Source organism: Triturus cristatus, chromosome 7 (assembly GCF_964204655.1).
Source record: "Triturus cristatus chromosome 7, aTriCri1.1, whole genome shotgun sequence".
Taxonomy (NCBI): Eukaryota; Metazoa; Chordata; class Amphibia; order Caudata; family Salamandridae; genus Triturus; species Triturus cristatus.
This window is the reverse complement of record NC_140590.1, coordinates 71,463,573-71,476,431: the sequence shown is the minus strand read 5'-3', so window position 1 is coordinate 71,476,431 and position 12,859 is coordinate 71,463,573. Positions and strand designations below refer to the sequence as shown.

Sequence of the window (12,859 nt, the reverse complement as noted above, 5' to 3'; positions counted from 1 at the left end):
CTGCTCATCAGGGCTTAAGGAGTTTAGACTCCTTAGCCTCATCTGCCGCTCTTTGATAAAGCATCATTCAGAGGTCTTTGATCTTCTACTTGATGAGTCTCATGATGCTCTCTTCCTTACGGAGACTTGGCTCAACCAAGACGCCGTGGCAGTACCTTGGCTGGCTCTTCCGTCCGGTTATGTGTTGAAAGCCCTGAATCGAAAGGGGGGAGAGGTGGTGGGGTGGCAGTGGTAGTTAAGGAGGCATATAATGTTAGCCTGGATGGGGAACTTATAGTGGGCTGTGAATGCGCCTCTTTTAAAATCAGGCTAACTCATAATTTCACATTGGCCGGTCTCCTGATCTATAGGCCTCCTGGGCCAGCGAGTGGATTTAGGGAAGACCTCTTAAATAAAATGGGTCACTTTGCTAGTAAGGCAGCTAATTTTACTTTTCTGGGTGATCTCAACCTCCATTTTGAGAATGGAGAAAGAGTGGAGATCGTCAGTTTTCTGGCAGACCTAGAAGCCTTCCAATTGAGGCAGCATGTGCCTGAGGCCACCCATATAGCCGGCCATTTGCTGGATCCTGTTTTTTCCAATATTCCTCGGATCGAAATGCGTACTCCAATCCCACAGGCCTGGACCGACCATTTTTTGGTCTCCTTCTCCCTGCAATTACAGATTAAGACAGATCCTATTTGCCCTACTAAAATTTGAAAAACGCCCTTGGCACAGGTTTAACCCCGAGACTCTCTCTACCTGGTTATCTGGCCATCAACCTCAGTTATCCTCGAATGTGGAGGCAGCTAACCGGTGTTACCACGATTGGCTGATGGCTGGCCTGTATAATTGTATTCCAGCTAAATGGGGAAGGAAAGGTCGTGGGCCATCTAATCCATGGTTCGATGACGCCCTTTCCCTAGCCAAGAAGGGCTGTAAACAGCTGGAGCGTGTCTGGAGACGCTCATATGATGCAACAGCTAAACTCGAATATCGGATGGCTCTCAAGCGATTTGCTGGGTGGCATGAAGAATACAGGAGACAACAGGGTTTCTCCTGTTGCCTCCAACCACCAATGCGATGAGCTAGCCCAGCATTTTGTCAATAAGGTGGAACAGATCTATCTGGCACTCCCGCAGGCAGTTCCCCTGCCTGTGGAGGTGGACCCAATAGGGGGGAGAGGCTGTGGAGGGTCGTAACTTGGTAGCACTTCCTTCCATCCTGCCTTTGGAGTTGGAGGCATTATGCTCAAAAATTAAATCAGGCTCCCCAGCTGACCCAGTGACTCCCACTCGCTTCCACCAGCTTTATCCTTCCATTTCAGGTGTGTGTCTGGATGTGGTTAACCTGTCATTGTCGATGGCATCAGTCCCACGGGCATGGAAACATGCAAAAGTTGTCCCCCTGTTGAAAAAACCTTCCCTAGACATTGCCGAACCGGGTAATTATCGACCTATCTCTCAGTTACCTTTCCTGGCTAAAGTGGCGGAGGCTCATGTGAATTCCATTCTGGCTAACTTTGTTGAGCAACACGCCATATTTGACTCTACGCAACATGGCTTCCAGCCCCGGCATAGTAATGAATCCGCGCTTTTGGCCGTGTCGGAAGCCTTTAGGAGCAGTCTAGACATAGGGGACTCAGCGGCCTTGGTCCTCTTGGACTTAAGTGCCGCCTTTGATACGGTGTCCCATTAAATACTTCTGAAACGCCTGCAGGATATCGGGATCAGGGATCTATCCTTGGCCTGGATTAAATCATTTCTATCGGAAAGATCATTTCAGGTCCTGGCACCCCCCTTCTCCTCACAGGAGTTTGCACTTCATCAGGGGGTACCACAGGGCTCCATATTGAGCCCTCTATTATTTAACCTATATGTCAGCCCTCTGGCAGAGCTGGCGATGGGGAGGGGGCTGTCGTTGGTGTCGTACGCAGACGACACTCAACTGGTGATAGCCTTCTCTAGGAAATGTACCATCAATCTAGACAATTTTAAGGACGATCTGCTGGCTATCTCCGATTGGATGGCAGCTAATTGCCTACAGCTTAACTCGGGTAAATCAAAAATCCTGCTATTCGGGAGGGACATGGAGCTGTTGTCCGATCTTTACTGGCCGGACCGCTTAAAACCTGCCCCACTCCCCAAGGAAACCGTAAAAAAACCTTGGGGTATGGTTTGACCGCAGAGTGACCTTTGAGAAACAAACTAAAGCTGTCGCAGGGGTCTGTTTTGGACTCCTGCGGGGTCTAAAGCCTTTGCTCGGGTTCTTCCCCCCTCCGGTGCACCAGACTATCGTTCAGGCATCTGTTTTATCCAGACTGGACTACGGCAATTGCCTATATCTGGGAGCAACAAGGGCCAGCGTAAAGCGCCTCCAGAGGGTCCAGAAAGTGGCAGCACGAATTCTGGTCTCGCTACCCAAGCACTGCTCAGTAGCACAGGTTCTCCCCGAACTCCATTGGCTGCCAGTGGATAAACGGATACAATTTAAAGCACTGTGCATTTCACATAAGATCCTAGCAAGAGAGGCTCCGCCGGGCCTTCTCCATTTGTTGGAGGCCTATGTACCCAAGCGCCCGCTGCGATCTGCTGATCAAGCAATGGTCTGCACTCCTCGAGTGTGGAGGGCTAGGGCAGGGGGACGTTCGTTCTGCTGCCTGGTGGCAAAATTGTGGAATTCACTTCCGACCCCTATTAGAACCATTTGTAACCACCTGGCTTTTCGTAAGGCCTTGAAGACATGGCTTTTTCCCACTCCCACCATTTAATTGCCTCGACTTTCTTAAGCTTCCGTTTCTGGTCCCTGTGCTGTGCTGGGATGCCTCGTTGCTGTGGCAGCCATGCACATTATAAATCCGCAATAAATAAATAAACACCCCCCCCCCCCCCGGGCTGGCGGTTCTCTTCCGGGGACCAGATGGGCTGTGCCCGGACAACACCTCCCAGGCATCCGGGGCTCCCTGCCTCGGCCCGCGGCTTGGCAAAGTGCCTGGGATGGGCTCTATCGGTTCCCAGGCAGTCCTCCCCACCGGGCTTCTGGGCCCTGAGAGCGCCTGGGGGCCTCCCAGTGCATGAGGCCCAGCCGGTGGGCCCGAGCCCCCTGGGAAGCAGAGCCGACACGAGCCCTGCTTGTGCAGGCGGAAGGCCTACCGCAAAGGCTCAGGGCGGGCAGACGGGAGACCTTTCGGTCCTAGGCATCAGGCCGCACCTTTCCCCTCGGCCATCTGGTCGTACGCAATGCTTTCCAATAAATGCGACCAGATGGCCGGGCCGGCCTGGAAGTCTCGATGAGGGCTAATTTGCCTCCACGATCCAAGCCAGGGATCCAGGAGGTCGGGCGCGTCCGCGCCTAGAGTCCCCTCCATCTTTCACAGGTTACCAGAAAGGGGGATAGCCTTCCTCCGGATTACTAGGGACAGGGTACTCTGGGACCCCTCTCGGCCTAGTGGTCCTCAGCTGGCAGCTGGATGGGCCAGGATGCCGCCCCAGCCCTGGGTCCGTCCCTGGGCCTGCCGCGTGGCAGATTGCCCCGGATGGGGTCCAGCGGGTCTCCCCCTGCTGGGCTGGGTTCAGCAAAGGCCTCGGACGGGGTTCTGTCATGCACGGGGAGCCTCCCCCTGCTCGGCTGGGTTCTGCAGCTCCCAAGGGCCCAAGGGGAGGGCGGCCTCCCGACCCTGGGCTTTGTCCTGGATCCTGCCACGTGGCAGGGTGCTCAGGATGGGGGTCCGGCAGGCCCAGGGAGGCTTCCCCTGTGCCTCTTGGCCTGGGAGCCCCACCTGGGTCCAGGGGCCCGCCGGGCACCGTGTCGGGGGGTTCCGGCTCTGGGCCCCATCCCCCAGCCTGCAGCACTGCCAAAGGCCCGGGACGGGGTTCTGTTGTGCCCGGGGAGCCTCCCCTTGCTTGTCTGCGTTCAGGAGCTCCGGCCGGGGCGCCTGAGGACCCCGGGGAGGGCGGTCTCCCCACCCCGGGCTCCATCCTGGGTCCTGCCACGTGGCAGGGTGCCCGGGACGGGGTCCGGCGGGCCCAGGGAGGCATCCCCTGCGCCTCCAGACCTGGGAGACCTGTCTGGGTCCAGGGGCCCCGGCGGGACCCGGGTCAGGTGCTCCGGCCCTGGGCCCCGCCCTGCTGCTCAGCCAAAGGCCGGGGACAGGGTTCTGTTGTGCCTGGGGAGCCTCCCCTTGCTTGGCTGGGTTCAGGTGCTCCGGCCATGGCCACTGAGGGCCCTGAGGAGGGCGGCCTCCCCATCCCGGGCTCTGTCCTTGGTCCTACTGCATGGCAGGGTGTCTGGGATGGTGTAGGGCGGGCCCGCGGAGGCTTCCCTGTACCTCCGGGCCTGGGAGCCCCAGCTGGGTCCATGGGCCCCACCGGGCCCCGTGTCAGGGGCTCCGGACCTGATCCCCGCCCCCCGGCCTGCGGCACAGCCAAAGGCCCGGTACGGGGTTCCATTGTGCCCGGGGAGCCTCCCCTTGCTTGGCTGGGTTCAGGAGCTCCGGCCGGGGCCCCTGAGGCATCATAGGGTCCGGGCGCTGCTTACGGTGGTCCATAAGGGCCCGCGGAGGCTCTCCCCAGCCTGGCTAGGGTTCTGAAGCTGGGTCCGGGCCTGGGGCTTGTGCTCCATCCGGCAGGCTCCGGGGTGTGTGAGCCCCCATCCTGCAAGCCATCAGAGGGTCGGGGCTCTGGTTACGGGGGTCCATCAGGGCCAGAGAGGCTCTCCCCAGCCTGGCTAGGGTTCTGAAGCTGGGTCCGGGCCTGGGGCTTGAGCTCCATCCGGCAGGCCCCGGGGTGTGGGATCCCCGCATCCTGCAAGCCAGCCGATGGTCCGGGGATCCCATCAGGGCCCGGGAAGGCTCCCCTCGGCCTGGTTAGGATTCGGAAGCTGTGACCAGGACCGGGACCAGGCTGTGGGAGCCCCCCGTCCTGCAAGCCAGCCGAGGGGCTGAGTGCTGGGGACGGGCGTCCACCAGTGAGGATCTCCCCGGCCTGGCTAGGGTTTGGAAGCTAGGACCAGGCCCGGGGCTTGTGCTCTGTCTGGCGGGCCCCAGGGTGCGGGAGCCTCCCGTCCTGCAAGCCAGCCGAGGGTCTGGGTGCTGGGGTCGGGGGCCCACTAGGGCCCGGGAAGACTCTCCCCAGCCTGGCTAGGGTTCGGAAGCTGGGACCGGGCCCGGGGCTCATGATGCGTCCCAGGGTGCAGGAGCCCCCCGTTCTGGAAGCCAGCCGAGGGTCCAGGTGCTGGTGATGGGGATCCACTGGGACCGGGGAGGCTCTCCCTGGCCTGGCAAGGGTTCAGAAGCTGGGACCGGGCCTGGGGCTCATGCTCCGTCTGGCGGGCCCCGGAATGTGGGTGCCCCCCATCCTGCAAGCCAGCCGAGGGTCCGGGTGCTGGGGAAGGGTGTCCACAGGGGCCCGGGGAGGATCTCCCCGGCTTGGCTAGGGTTTGGAAGCTAGGACCAGGCCCGGGGCTTGTGCTCTGTCCGGCGGGCCCCAGGGTGCGGGAGCCTCCCGTCCTGCAAGCCAGCCGAGGGTCTGGGCGCTGGGGACGGGGGCCCACCTGGGCCCGGGGAGGCTCTCCCCAGCCTGGCTAGGGTTCGGAAGCTGGGACCGGGCCCGGGGCTCATGATGCGTCCCAGGGTGCAGGAGCTCCCCGTTCTGGAAGCCAGCCGAGGGTCCAGGTACTGGTGATGGGGATCCACTGGGACCGGGGAGGCTCTCCCTGGCCTGGCAAGGGTTCAGAAGCTGGGACCGGGTCTGGGGCTCATGCTCCGTTTGGCGGGCCCCGGAAAGTGGGTGCCCTCCGTCCTGCAAGCCAGCCGAGGGTCCGGGTGCTGGGGAAGGGTGTCCACCGGGGCCCGGGGAGGCTCTCCCCGGCCTGGCTAGGGTTTGGAAGCTGGGATCGGGTCCGGGGCTTGTGCTCCGTCCGGCGGCCCCAGGGTGCGGGAGCCCCCAGTCCTGCAAGTTAGCCGAGGGTCTGGGCGCTGGGGACGGGGGTCCACCGGGGCCCGGGGAGGCTCCCCCTGGCCTGGCTGCTTTCAGAAGCAGGGACCGGACCGGGGAGCAGTGGTGGCTGGCTTTATCCGCTACACTGGCGGAGCGGAGTTTTCTGCCCACTCCTAATCTGAATCAGTTAGTGCTAGCATTCAAAGTTGGACATTCGTTTTTGTAGGACTACTCTTGTGTTTGGAAAAAATGTACAACTTTTATGGGAATAGAAACGGACCCAGGAGAGATCAAGTAAATGAATAACAGTCAAAAATGTCTAATTCCTAAAATGTAGGTTTGAAGACTTTCCAGCAGGTGTCAATTTTAGCATGAGTAAATCTAACATGCAAATTTAATATTTACGTTTCTTATTGGGGTAATACTTACATGTTCCTTCCTCCTGTGATCTGTACAGGTCTGACGTACCAGAACCAGACAGCAATGCCAGAGCCGCTGGAGTGCTACAGCTGCGTTGACAGGGGTGACAATGGCTGCGCTACAGAAAAGCTGGAGGTTGTGCAATGCGTGAATGAACATGACGTCTGCATCGAGGCCGTGATGGGCGTCCAGTCCAGTAGGTGGTTTTAAAGGAAAACTTTGGGAGTTGGGCTTCTGATACCTGGCGGGGCGGTTGCGAGAAGGCACCTCTCATCAGGCTACCACAAGAACATTAGGCTCTCTGAGACCTGGGCAGAACATTGAGCTGAATCTCAGTACTTAGGGCATGATGGAGATCTTGACGGACTGGTTATTCCATCACAACAATGACAGATATCCCGTCCAACGAGATATAAATCCTATAGGAAATGTTGGGATTTTATTCCGGCTGCTGGAATATCCGTCACCGCTGAGGCCGAGTAACCCTTTCGCCGAGATCTAAATCACGCACATAATTTGTGCTCACATCACGAGCTGCACTACATACTGGGGCAGATCTATATTGGAGATGCGCCACTTTTACGCCGCCGTTGCGTCACTTTTGTGACGCAGCGGCGGTGTAAACCCTGCGCCACGTTGCGCCATATTTACATCGTGACACATCTATGGAGATGCGTCACGATGTAAAGCCCTGCGCCACGTAAAACCTGCGTCAGGTTTCACGTGGGCGTGTCGACAGAGGGGGGGGGCGTTCCGTCGCAGGAACGCCCCTGAAAAGTGACTCAGTCAAATGTATAAGATTTGACTGAGTCACTTTCCCAACGCTGATGCGCCAAAACCCTGCGCCTGCTTGAAGCAGGCGTAAGGCTTGACGCACCATGTTAGGGATAGGGTAGGTTGGAACAGTGCTGGAGTTGCGTCGCGCTTGTGACGCAACTGAAGCACTGCGCCAACCTTACGCCATCGGATGCGTCACGCATCTGTTTATTCCTGCGCCATGATGCGCCACATTGTAAATGCAGCGCATCATGTGTGGCACAAGGGTAAACTTGCGTGACGCATCATTCCTGGCGCATCCTTGCTGATTTGCAGGGATGCGCCAGGAAACATAAATCTGCCCCACTGTGTGTAAGAAGAGCACACACATTGGTCAATCTCTTTGCTTTGCAAACTTTGGATCTCCCTGGACCTATTCCCAGAGGAAAAATACAATCTCCTGCAGTTCAAAGGATTGCGTGAGGCCTTCGCAAACTTCTCGGTCTGCTCTGAACTTATTGCAGCGGCTGGATGCCCATATTGGGTTGGTTTAGCACTGTAAAATAAGGAGATACAAATGACAGCACACAAGATGGTCTCCAATTCTGCTGGTGACAACTTAGAAAGTGAAAAATAGCCAATCTACTTAGGTCTTGGAACCAGGGCAGAGATGTTTGGCCGGAACCTTGAAAATGTATCCATTTATTCATCTGCAGCTCGTACATAGCGCTACACCACCCATACGGTATTAAAGCGCTTTTTATTAAAGATCAATAGTTAAATGGTCAAGTCAACAAGAGGGATTTCAAGCGAAGCATCAGAGGGGTGCAGATGACGGGTGGTGAAACGACAAGAGGGCAGGCTGTAGGTACGAGGGCATTTAGTTATGTTTCAAACAGTCGACTCTTCAAGAGTGGCGATAGTTCAAAGGGGTGGGGTGAATTTGTACAGTGAGATTAAAGCAGGGGTAGAGTTCAGCCATGAGTACATCCAGGCCCTTCAGCTTACACTCACAAAGGTTGTTTAAAGAGAAAGGATTTTAGAGTGGTGTTATTCAGTCGCTCTAAAAACCGCTGTCATGTGGGGATGCGTCATGGTAGTCAAAAGATAAGGTATTACATCCTTCGGGATCATATTGACTGACTGGTCCAGTGTTAGAGAGAAACTGGGAGTACCAAAGATGAAGGACCATGCTCCAGTATTCTGCCAATGAGAAGGCACGCCTCCCACAGGAAGTGTGGGGAGTTCTGGACAGGATGGCCACTGCCTCTTTGTTGCCAAGATTGTTAAACGTAAGTCAGTCACATGCAGGCAAGCACCTGACATGCGACTGACCTCCCCCCACCGGGACCAGCCTTTCATTCTAGTCCTGATGTCCTGAAAGGGCAGTCAGCGTTTGTCGCTCACATATGTTGCAAATTCCTAGTGGAGTTTTCTTTCTTTTTTTTTTACAATGGACAAACTGTCACTATTTATGACTATTTATGACTCCTTATTTTTAACCAGAGATTCACATATTTCCAGTTGTTTCCTAATTTTTTCCTTTTAAAAAACATCCTTCATTCCATGTCAACCTCAAAATACAATTAATGATGCCTGCTCGTGGGCCAGGCAGCTTCTTCTCCATTTGCTCCTGTGGGTAGCAAGAGGGCAGCAGGTTCATTGGAAAGTAATGGCAACATGTGGGGGAGGGGAGGGGTGTCCTAGAGTGTATCAGCAGTGAGGTTCTCCCAAGTGGTGCACCTCTCATCAGTGGTTGAACCTGTGACCCTGACCTCTGCTTTTCCCTTCCAGGTCATGACCATTTCAGCACCGTCATCAAGCACTGTGGCCTGGGCGGAGCCGGCAAGGTGGACAAGGCGCTGCCCTATAACGGACTGACTGTCTTCATACAGGTGCACCAGTGCAACACCAGCCGCTGCAACAACAATATTGACCTGGCCAAGTACAGGCTTATTCCCATGGGTGAGTGCTGCTCGCTCACGCCTCTTTTTAGGCTGGTCCCGCTGCTAGTATTACCAGTCAAATCGTCAAGGTCTCTGTTTCACTGTGAACTCCAGAGTATTCTAGGGGCGGGAGGGCACAAGTCTCCTTAATCCTACTCAGAGTTTTGTGAATTAACGGGATTCACCTATACACCTGAAACATATCACTGTGGCCTAAACTAAACTCTACCCATTCACTGTGTGCTGCCAATGCCATCCTCTGCCCACTGGGTGTCTCTACTACCAGTGACATCCTTTGCCCTCTAGGTGTCTCTGCTACCAATGCCATCCTCTGCCCACTAGGTGTCTCTGCTACCAATGCCATCCTCTGCCCACTAGGTGTCTCTGCTACCAATGCCCTCCTCTGACCACTAGGTGTCTCTGCTGGCAATAACATCCTCTTCCCACTAGGTGTGTCTGCAACCTGACTGCTCACGTGGTGCTGCCAACCCCATATTTTAACTGCATCATGTTATGGCTACTAGTATCTCATTTACACCAACTCAGCTGTGTCTTTCATTCATTAATCGCTCATAGGGAATTTATGATTCCCTTATAAGCAGATAATGCATGTCCGCAGCACTATTTGTAAAAAAACAGCATTGTTTTATAACTATGTGGTATTATGGCGTACATGCAGGGACAACTTCATATGCCCAGTCTGCGGATGGTTTCTGTTAACAGAGCTGAAAGCAGGAAGCATGCAAGTGCACATGTTCCTGTCCAGCTGTTTTTTTTTCCTGTGCTGGCCTTTGGGATAGATTTTGCTGTTACGCCTGACTATTCGTCACCCCAAATAATATACATAATATATATACCACAGAGGGACGTTTCGTAAGTGGAAATCATCCATTGGTCTGTTAAAGTGTCATTCACATTTTACTTCCGCCCACCACAGCATAACGTTGTTCAGGTCTGGACGCTTACCCGTATTCCAGTCCAGGTCTTCTCCTGTCTGATGGATGGGCAACTGTTTCCGGAACCCACAATGTCACCACATACTGGAATGTGTGGTAGGGAAGTGCCCTTGAGAAGCTGCCACCTTCTCAGGAGGAAAATGCAAAGGTATAAAAAACCTCTTTGCTGGATGAAGGCTTCAAAGGATAAAAGAAAACCAGGAATCCGGAATTAAATAGTGGAATTCTTCAGGAGCCAGGAATGAGGATCAGCAAGAGGAGGGAGCGAAGGAACAAGCGAAGGAACAAGGCTTTGTTGCGACGCACCCTCCAACTTAATCGAAACCTTTAGAGACCATGAAAAGTAAATAAAATCAAACATAAAATGAACAGAAACACAAAGGGTTGGGAAAACCAGACAGGAATCAATGAAGGAATAGAAACGGTAGCCTGGTCCAAACTAGCTGTGGATCTGCTTTTAAAGGAAGCAGGATAACCTCAGGCAGGAGACTGATATTTTGAAGCTTGAGGCACAAGGAGCAGCAGCTATGAGCCCAGGAGCACAAGGGGAGGCAGCCCCGGGCGTCTGAAACTCAGCCCGGAGTTGTGGACTTCATGCAGTGTTTCCTGAGACTGGGGAAACGCAGAACCACACAAAGCACCATGAGAGATATGTACAAGAAAATGTCGGAGGGTGGTGTAGTGCCAAATGTGGCTACGCCACGCTTCGACATTATCAAAATGCAGGGATGCACTGTATTTACAAACATATGGGCCAGCCCTGCGTTTCCCCTAGCAATGGTACTAATAGATGTTGCCTAGCGCCACCAGGTTGCAAGGGTGTCTGCGCTGCAGGGGCGATTGTTTGCGTGCAGGAAGGAGCCCCTTCCTACACATAAACAATCTTTAAAGGCAATTTGCTGTTACTATGAAAGAGCATAATACTATCGCCATCCTAAGACCAGGTTTTATCTGGCCTTAGTTTTTAGCGCTACCTCTTCCTTGTAAATATGGGGCAGCATCAAAAAGCAATGGGTACTGCGGTGGAACGCCCATGGCAACAGCGGACTGCTGCTGAAAGGGGTATATTTACAAGGTGGTGTTAAGTTAATCCATGTTAAGTGGCTTTACTCCACCTTGTAAATATGGGGTATGGAGGAACGCCACCAGAGCGTCAGAAAAAGTGATGCCCAGGTGGCGTTACAGGGTTGTAAATATGCCCCTCTGTTTCTTGGATGCCATAGTTGCACCAACAGCATAGGGCAGTGGGTCAGTCCACTTTTTCCTTTGGCTCTCTTCACTCTTGGTGATTGCACACAGCCTTCGCACAATGTTTATATACGTCAAAACAGGTCCTCGCTCTTTAGAGGCAAACCTTGTTCAAAGTGTTCTTTTTTTTATATCAACTTCTGACAACGGCCTAATATATTTCGTGCACATATTTATAAAGTTTATGTTATAAAGTGTTTAAGTTTTCATCACTGTAGCTGTCTGTGATTTTTTTTATTGCAAGCGTAAGGCAGCCCTGATTAAATTGAGAGTATATTTTCTTTTTTTATTTTTTTTACACATGCTTGCTGTATTTTTTTTTTTTAAGAATTAGACATTGCTGCATCTGGACAAGGCGAAACCTACCAACTTTACCAATGCTTCCTTTTCTTTGCACGCACGGAAGAAGGTCGATCTTTCTTCCTGTGGCCTGCATGATGAAAGGTGCCCGACCCTACATCAGAAGGGTACAACTACTTGTAGCACCAGTTGTGAGTTATGCAAAAGTCTATTTTCAGGCACTATGGATTTCCTAAAAAGCTTTAGCTGCACCACTCTGTTCATTCAAACCAAGGAGTGGAACAGGTTACAGTGCCTCGAGACCCTCATGGGTGAAGCAGACGCTAATTACATTTTGATGGATTGAACTGCATTTCCTAGAACCCCTATTGTACACTTCTGGTACATATAGCAATTCAGACGCCTTCAGTGCAATATAAAGGAATCACAATTAATAAATTGCAAGACACTACTTTAAGTCTTGGAAAAGAACACCATCTAGCCTCGGGCTAAACTCCAATGGCTTCCTCTCCAAAGGACTTACGGCTTCCTGCAACCATAAATTGGAGAGTGTAGGAAAATGTGTGTAAACAGAGCGAATTAAGAAAGTGCAGTTTTTGTACACGCAAAGACTGCATTTTCCGCTCTGATTTGACCACCCTTTTTAGGTCGAGCCTAGCGTCAGCATCTCCTCCAGGGGCTTTGATAACGCCCCCTGGCTTCCCATTGGGTCCTTTCTGTGCTTTTAGACATTCCGATCCTTTTATTAGCTAATTCTCACGTTTATCCCGCCTTTCAGTGGGTGGTTCCAGTCCCTGGCGACTGGTCCTGTTACGTGTGGTATTGCCCTTCTGTTTTATTTCATCAAGCTGTTACACTTTTTTTAGGTCTCGCTGAGCCAAAGGCTCGAAGAGACATTTTGTATGTGGGATTTTCAAAGTGCTACCCACAGTCTTTTGGCTGGCCTAAACCTTGAGTGCACGATCACATGCACGTGCACAGCTGCTCCCACTCCCCCTTTCCTTCTCTATAGCTTTCTTTTACTTTAGCCGCTTTGACCCTTGCATTCCCCCCTCCCTTCTCACCCAGCCCTTTGATGCTCTGCTCGATTACTTTCACTTTCGCCGCTTTGATGTTTGATTTTTATTGCCTTTGTTTATGTGACGGAGATCCATTGCATTTGGCAGAACATTTCTGGGGCCGTATTGCATGAAATACACCAGGTGGCGCTAACGTGTTTTACAGAGCACCATACAGCATTTTGTTCTGCGTTTAAAAAAAGACGCTTTAGGAGCGGAAAGGAGCTATCCCTTTTACTTGTATTAAAATGTATTTTTAA

General features: G+C 53.2%; 1 protein-coding gene across 1 annotated transcript in view; it reads left to right on the top strand.

The window, feature by feature from the left end:
• The window catches only part of LOC146808851 (ly6/PLAUR domain-containing protein 3-like), a 154,538-nt gene that overhangs the window by 115,811 nt on the left and 25,868 nt on the right, over positions 1 to 12,859 (top strand). Inside the window, exons 2-3 of the mRNA XM_085615675.1 lie at positions 6,373 to 6,531; positions 8,886 to 9,056. Coding sequence (XP_085471801.1) covers positions 6,373 to 6,531; positions 8,886 to 9,056 — 330 coding nt within the window. The remainder of the gene's footprint in view (positions 1 to 6,372; positions 6,532 to 8,885; positions 9,057 to 12,859) is intronic.